General features: G+C 38.0%; 2 protein-coding genes across 3 annotated transcripts in view; one reads left to right on the forward strand and one right to left on the reverse strand.

Moving 5' to 3' along the window:
- Positions 1 to 3,046, forward strand: part of SLC44A3 (solute carrier family 44 member 3) — a 96,700-nt gene extending 93,654 nt beyond the window's left edge. The window contains exon 16 of one of the 2 annotated variants that reach the window (XM_019668195.1): positions 3,004 to 3,046. The gene's annotated coding sequence lies outside the window, so the exon portion shown is untranslated. Of the gene's footprint in view, positions 1 to 1,083; positions 1,923 to 3,003 lie in introns of those variants that run through there. The other variant, XM_019668196.1, reaches the window with a different exon arrangement.
- On the reverse strand, positions 1 to 6,258 carry CNN3 (calponin 3). The gene is made up of 6 exons (XM_019668200.1): positions 6,108 to 6,258; positions 5,836 to 5,902; positions 4,681 to 4,818; positions 4,196 to 4,312; positions 1,929 to 2,075; positions 1 to 680 (listed from the first exon to the last, which is right to left on the reverse strand). Exons 1-6 carry the CDS (start codon positions 6,161 to 6,163, stop codon positions 339 to 341), a joined length of 867 nt encoding a protein of 288 aa, XP_019523745.1. The 5' UTR covers positions 6,164 to 6,258; the 3' UTR covers positions 1 to 338.
- Positions 6,259 to 7,247: the final 989 nt, after the last annotated feature.

Below are 7,247 nucleotides of genomic sequence, written 5' to 3' on the forward strand. Positions count from 1 at the left end.
GCTCCCTATTATTTGAAAACACCAGTTTAAGTAGAAGATTGTAAAAATGCATAGATCTGTAAAGAATTGGCTGTACAAGAGTACTCCCCTTTCACAGTATTCCTTTTTACTTCATATGCGAGTTATTGGTTATGCTGTAGGATTTAACCATTACAGCACTAAAAGGCAACTATTTAGGGAAGAGGCAGAAAAAGGAAAAAGGAATGTATGTAAGGCAATATTTCTTTTAGGTACAATAAGCATAATAGTGTTTTAGGAAGACAAGATAAAAATTACTCAAGGCTTGGTTGTCACTGAATAAAAACAATGGGCTAAATACTGAGCTCCTCTCTGTGAATCTAATAATCAATGCCTTGGTCACCATATTGGTAATCTCTGGGGTAGTCGTCTTGGTACTCGCCATGATACTCATCTGGGTATTCTGCCTGATAATCGCTATCACTGATTTCTGACCCATTTGTTCCTGTTCCTTGGCTTCCATTGTGAATAACAGGTTCTGTTGGAGCAGCACAGTATTTGGGATCATATACCTGCCGCCCGAGCCCATACACACTCATTCCTTTCTGGGAAGCAACTTTGTTGGTACCCATCTGCAGAGAAATTGTCGAGTTGTCCACTGGTTGCAAGGTTAGCTTCTGATCGTAGATGTCTCTTCTGGTACCTGGCGCTAACATCCCCGCCTAGAATCAGAGTATAAAAATTAAAACAGCAGCTAAAATCTACTCTTGTGGATATTTTATAAATGATGAAATTACATTGCATGTGAACACTAATATAATAACTTTCCTTTTGCTTAGGCATAAAGGTAGCTTATCAAAATATCCTGATGATGAATCTCTCTTACAAAGCAATATTCATTGGCTTTTGAACTAGGTTGCCCTGCCTTCATATCCTTGCTCTGCTATAAAATTGCCATGTGCCTCAAGCAAGATACTTTCAGTTTTAGGTTTTACATAGGTAAAATGAAGGCAATACCACCTACTTTGGATTTAGTGGAGGATTAGACATAAAAAATGTACAAACAAAGCATGATGCTGGCACACCTGAAAGTTACATTTGAATGTCTATTTTGATCATGTACAGGGGCCGGGTTACCAATTTCAAAAGGCCAAGACACAGAAGAGCCATTTCTTCAGAAGAGCCACTCCCCTCCTTTTCAGAATCCAGTTAACTCCTACTTCATTTCTCCATTGGTGTTAGGCACACACCTCCGCATTTAAAGTCAGTAAAAAAGCAACCTTGAGTGGCAACTAGGAGACACAATGCCACATGTGGCAGGACGTGTCCCATAAAAAGTGAACAACACCAAATCTCCTCTTGGGGTCATTAAGAACAAGCACACTCTGGTTAGATATGAGATCGGTCTGTTCACCAATGGTTCTGGGAACCTCCTTATGAGGTGCTGGTGGTCAGTTAACAAGGAAATAATTCCATTTTGTGTGGTGTTTGAATATTGGCATTTCCCTCTATTGTATTTCCACCTGCATTTCCATCTATTGTACTCACATCCACACATTCAATAGGAATGCTACTTAAACACTTCTTAGTAGGACACCAGATAATAATTTTACCTACCCAAGTTAATTAAGGGCTCCTCTAAAAATAAGTCAGAAGCATTAGAATGAAGAATTTACTTGGATTTGGAGCAAGAACACTGTAACAAACATTTCTTTTTTCTTCTGGTTGGGTAGAAAGGCCAGCTGTTCTAACTGCCAACAAAAGCCATGAGCGTACATCATACTGGTCCTGCTACAGAAAAGGTCCTTTCATTCTTTTGCTTTCGCAGCAAAACCTCCTTTCCTGAAGGGACTATACTCTAAATATACCACACAAAACATACTGACTTTGAACTTAATAAGAGTAGCGTAAGTGCTCGCTGAAATAGCCCTTCTGTATGTTTAGCTCAAGTACAAAGAGGGACTGCTCACCTGGCTGGCTCCCTTGTTGGTGCCCATCTGCAGACTAATCGTGGTCTGGTCAAAGGGCTTGTCGGTCTGCATTTTGGGATCGTAAAGATGCCTCCTGGTCCCATAGGCTGTCATACCTGCCTGGCTGGCACATTTGTTGGTTCCCATCTTTTAAGTTAAAAATAAAATTAGCACTAATTACCGGAAGTTAACAACATACGCGACACAGAGAAAACTTTCTGTTCTGTTCTGAAGATGGAAGAGGCATGATTCAGTCCCTTCCTGTGCTGAGGCTGTGGTCAATTATAAAGGATACAAAGTCTCCTCCATGCTTTCAAGTTCAAGGTGCTCATGTTAAAAAGAAGAATTTCAAACAATGCACTGGATATATAAAAACCTCGTAACATAATTAACAATATAACAACATTCACAACAGGAAGGGATGGACAGAAACAGAAATTTATTATAGGGGCTGAATTATGGATAATTAATATCCTCTGCTACTCTTCCCCCTTACTCTCCATAGCACAGACAACCAAATTAAGGGATGCCTGCTTCAACCATTTAAAAGGACAGAAGCAACCTCTGGCCAGGCAATATGCTTTTCTACTCTGGTATGTTTTGCTTGAAATATGGTAGCAAATGCTAAATGTCTTCTCTGGCAGCTTAACAGGGGCTTCTTGAAGCTTTATCAAAATCCACCACATTTTCATGGGAAAAGAACCCCATTTTATTCCTCCAATTCATGTCACTGGACAGAGTCAGAGAGACATAGAATGAAGAATATGAACTCAACCAAGTTCAGAGGAACAATAATTAAATTCCCCTTCCCAATGAGGGTAATATGGTTTCAGGACCAACCAGTCAGTATACCCTGGTTGGAGACAGTTTCTACTGTTGGTCTTTTTTCCTTAAAAAGATTTATTACAGGGTCGGCCGAGTGGCTCAGTTGGTTAAGAGCACTAGCTCAGAGCAACAGGGTCACCAGTTTGATTCCCACATGGGCCAGTGAGCTGTGCCCGAGGTGAGCTGCCACTGAGCTGCCCACGGGTGGCCGGAGGGTTCAGTGGTTAGAGCGTGTGCTCTTATCATCAAGGTTTCCAGTTTGACTGCAGCATGAGATGGTGGACTACGCCTACCCGCAGCTAAGATTGAACACAGCACCTTGAGCTGAGCAGCCCTGAGCTGCCAACGGGCAGCTGGATGGCGACTGGACTTGGAGCTGAGCTAGCTGCGCCCTCCACAACTAAGACTGAAGGACAACAACTTCACTATTCCCCTTCCCCAATAAAATCTTTAAAAAAAAAAAAGATTACAGGAAAACTTTATTACTAAGAGTAGAACATGTTCATTGGAGAAGACTCAGAAAACATATACAGACAAAAAAGAGGGGGTGGGGAAATCACTGTAATCCCACCATCCAGATATTCACTGTAAGCATTTGTGTGTATCCTTCTAGTTTTACCTTATGTGTCTGTGTATATATCTATTAATATAAATACACATGCATATAAAGATATACATATACATAAAAAAATGCACATGCATCTTTCAAATAAAATTGTGGTAATACTGACCATAGTCTTTTATTACCTGACTTATTGTCCTTAATCTTTGAATTCTTGTCTATCATTTTTATATTAGTAGTTCCTTTTACAGAATTATCATAATTTAACCAACTGACTACTATCTAGAAATTCAAGTTTCCAATTTCTTACTACTGATACAATTTTGTACTGTATAAAAATAAATCCACCTCACATAGACTGAGTAAAGACAGAGGGGCACTGTATCAAGCAGGTGTCAGACAGTGAGGCCCACAGCACACTGGACATTTAGCAATGCTGTTTCTGTGACACTTTCCAGGGGAACAATGTGAAGGGAAAGAAAATTCCTGAACTACGTGTTTCTGAGGAATTAAATGGACAAATTCTAATAGCGCTTGTATAGTGCTTTCTTAAATAAATGACTTTGGCATTGAGGTTTTGTAAAAATTGCGTCATTTAGTCAATAACATTTAGGAATTTACAAAGTGCATTTTCTTAAAAAATAAGTATGTAAGTAGGGGGAAAAATAATTTCCTGGAGAAACAACAGTCGAGTCAGATGGCGTGCCTAAGTTTCTTCCAACAGCATCATCTCATGGGCTTTAATCGGGCATACATTGCATAAGCCCCAAATTCACCTCCAAAACCTACATTATAGTCTTATCTATTCCTTACTATGAGATACACTTTGCATGGTGAGACTGATACAGAATAACTGATTAAGCAATACCACATTATTTACCTGCAAACCAATTACACTTTGGCCAGCTTTTAATTTTCCTTCATCAAAACGTCTTGTTTGTTTTTCTGCATACTTAACTCCAATGTCAATGGTTGTATGGAAGCCTTTTGTTTTAGCCTAGACAGAAATATGCACACTTACTGAAAAGAAACAATTAAATGAAGATTCTGCCAACAGAATTTTACAGAAGGAACAACAAAGAAATGATACAGTCCATGGATGAGGGCTTCTTTAGATATGACCCAAACTAGGAGTGAAAAACCTATTTAGGTCATTCAGTAATACACTGTACCTTTTAAAATCTGAGTATTCTAATTAAGCTATCTTGTATGAGGCAGCTGATGTCAGCAGCCTTTCCACAAAGCTAATAATTATGAAAGAGACGGGCTCCTCCCTGCCTAGTCTGAACTCCCATGGGAGAGCAAAGAGGTAATTCATCAACATGGTGGGAATTTTTTAACAAGCCATTAAAGGCATATACGTACCAGACCTGCTAGAGCCACCAGTGTAGTCTGAACCTGTGTCATGTTTCCATTCTCAAAAAGATCATTGGCTTCAAATATGTCGTGTGGCTTCATACCATAAGCCTGAATAGCTTTAATAAAGTTGCCAATATTCTCCAACTACAAAGAAAAAGAGTCAGAACTTTTGGAGCTAAATAGTGACATTCATATTATCTAAGACTTCTAAGTACTCATGGCTAAAGACAAGACTCTAGGCAGAAAGCTACTAGGCAAAGACTGTTGACCATACATACTAAGCATACATACTACATATAGTTCTCTCTGGAAAAGGAAAACAGGAAAAAGAGCATTTCATATTGGGTCACATAATGGTCTTTTTAATATTATTAAGCAATAAAGTTTTTTAATTTCCTGAAAGGTAAGACTTCCTTACATGCTTTTAAGAATTCTGTGTCACATTAGTAATCAGAAACGAAATGTAATTCCCCAATCCCTGCCTGAAAAATTTGAGTAGGATCTTACTATAAATTGAAGGGAGTTTTGCCCTAAGTCATGGATTGTGCAAGAATGAATTTCTGTAAGACAACTTACAATGCTTAATAAAAACTTTATTCTTTTAGTATAGAAAAATAATTTATTATGTTTTAATTTTAATTTAAAAATAAATTTATAGTTACTAAAATGCTTATTCTCTTATATCTCAAAATATATACTCAAGACTAAACTATCCAACTTTACTTTATACATATTCATGAACTGAGACTATGTCTAATATGGTGTTCTATAGTCAGCTATTAGTTGTTAAATTCCTTGCTTTTTCACTCTTTTGTCCTTATTGTCTAGATAGTATTTCTCTGTGTAAGCTGTCAAATCCCCAGAGATGAGACACACTAAAATATTGGGTCGTCGGGAAAGTCAAGACACATTTTTGCATTAAAAAACATAGAAAAATACGTCATGACATTCCCGACAACCCAATATCAGAAAAATTCTAAGTTAAACATCTAATAATCACAGAACTAATTCTAAGTAATTATGGAAACATTAAAAATAACATGGTAAAACATAACCATGTGCACAAATTTCTGCTGAACTGTCTATTTTACAATGGTAATCAAGTTTTCGCTGCATAAAGATTAACCAGCTAAAACAAGAGGTTTCTTGTTTGGCTGTTACCTGAGGCCAGTTTAATGAGGACTCGTTGACCTTCTTCACTGAGCCTGGCTGCAGCTTGTTTATGAGTCTGAAAAGAAAAAGTGTGACACCTTACTTATTGGTCACACAATAAACAAGGATTGGAATGTAAAGTCGGTTCCTTTAATATCAGTAAAAGAAGCACATTTGCAGAATATCAAGGTTTGACACCCTGAACTGGGAAGCAAGGCAAAACAGCGGCCTATGGAAAGGACTAGAAGAACAGAAATGGCCAAATCAAAGCCAAAACTTACTCGCAGAGGATTATGCCATCTTTTAAGCCCAGCTGAAAGTTGGTGCCAATGCTCATGCCGGTCACTTCTTCTATCCAATTGCGAAGATCTTCTTCTGCTTGATGATCATACTTGGAAGCAATCTGAAACACAAGTAACTTTGAGAATTTTCACTAAATCATCAAACTCCTGACCTACGACTTGCTCTGCTTCAGTGATCCCTTAAGTCCACAGTTGTGACATGCAGTAAATTACACTCAACTGGAGTTCATTAGCGAATCTAACCCACTATTAAAGCTTCAGTAACTAATAAAAATGTTTTTGGTTAAGTCAGTGCTATATAAAATTTGAACAGCATGTGGCGAGAAGCTGAGACTGAGAAGATCATATGGATCAAGATAACAGATTCCCACCCATGACACACAGGAAGTGAAAAGGGTTAATAGCATATTACAATATGGCACTTTAAACTTTACAGATTAAGTCATTATTTTACCACATTCCAAAAAAAGGTGATAGGGTTCTGATGCATACAACCATTTTATATAGTACTGCAACTGGCCAAGGTGTATCAATCCAACCGTTTCGTTGTCTGGAAAATTCTGGTGTTGCTATGCCTTTTCTGTCTCTGTCTCTGTCTCTCCCCACCCCCACACACTACTAATTATTCTACAACTCTGTTTATGTTGTCTATATCCTATTAGACTCCTCAGAGTTACTTTTGGACCCTTAGTACCTAGCATTGTACCTGACATCCAAACATTTAATAAAACTGAAAGAAAATGTAATTCTTTACTTAAAGAATTCTACAATGAAGGCAACTTACTGACACAGATGCTACACTAGTATACATGCTAAAACTACCGTAGGTTTTGGAAGATCCCTTCATAGTAAGACCATAAACCTCAGTTTAAAAAAAGACAATAACATTTATAGAAAATATTGTTAAAAATCACATATTCAAGTTCTTAAGCTAGTCCTTGTCCTAGGGCCCTTAAAGAGGCAGGTCCACTAGAGTTAGTAAGGAAAAAAACACAGTTGGGAAGAAGGAAAGTTTGTGTGTCATTTTCCTTCTCATTCGCACAGGTGAAAATGACTGTTATGCAGCCAGTGGAGATTATGATGACCTTGGCAGTCAGTTACAACACTTGGAAATTGAAA

This window comes from Hipposideros armiger, unplaced genomic scaffold (genome assembly GCF_001890085.2).
Source record: "Hipposideros armiger isolate ML-2016 unplaced genomic scaffold, ASM189008v1 scaffold_519, whole genome shotgun sequence".
Taxonomy (NCBI): Eukaryota; Metazoa; Chordata; class Mammalia; order Chiroptera; family Hipposideridae; genus Hipposideros; species Hipposideros armiger.

Excerpts from the sequence above, each read along its gene's own strand:
- CNN3 (XM_019668200.1), bottom strand. The coding sequence starts at position 6,163 with ATGAGCATTGGCACCAACTTTCAGCTGGGCTTAAAAGATGGCATAATC. Across the intron at positions 4,313-4,680 it reads TGGTGGCTCTAGCAGGTCTG|GCTAAAACAAAAGGCTTCCA; the intron begins GTACGTATATGC and ends ATTTCTGTCTAG. Across the intron at positions 2,076-4,195 it reads AAAGTGTAATTGGTTTGCAG|ATGGGAACCAACAAATGTGC; the intron begins GTAAATAATGTG and ends TTAACTTAAAAG.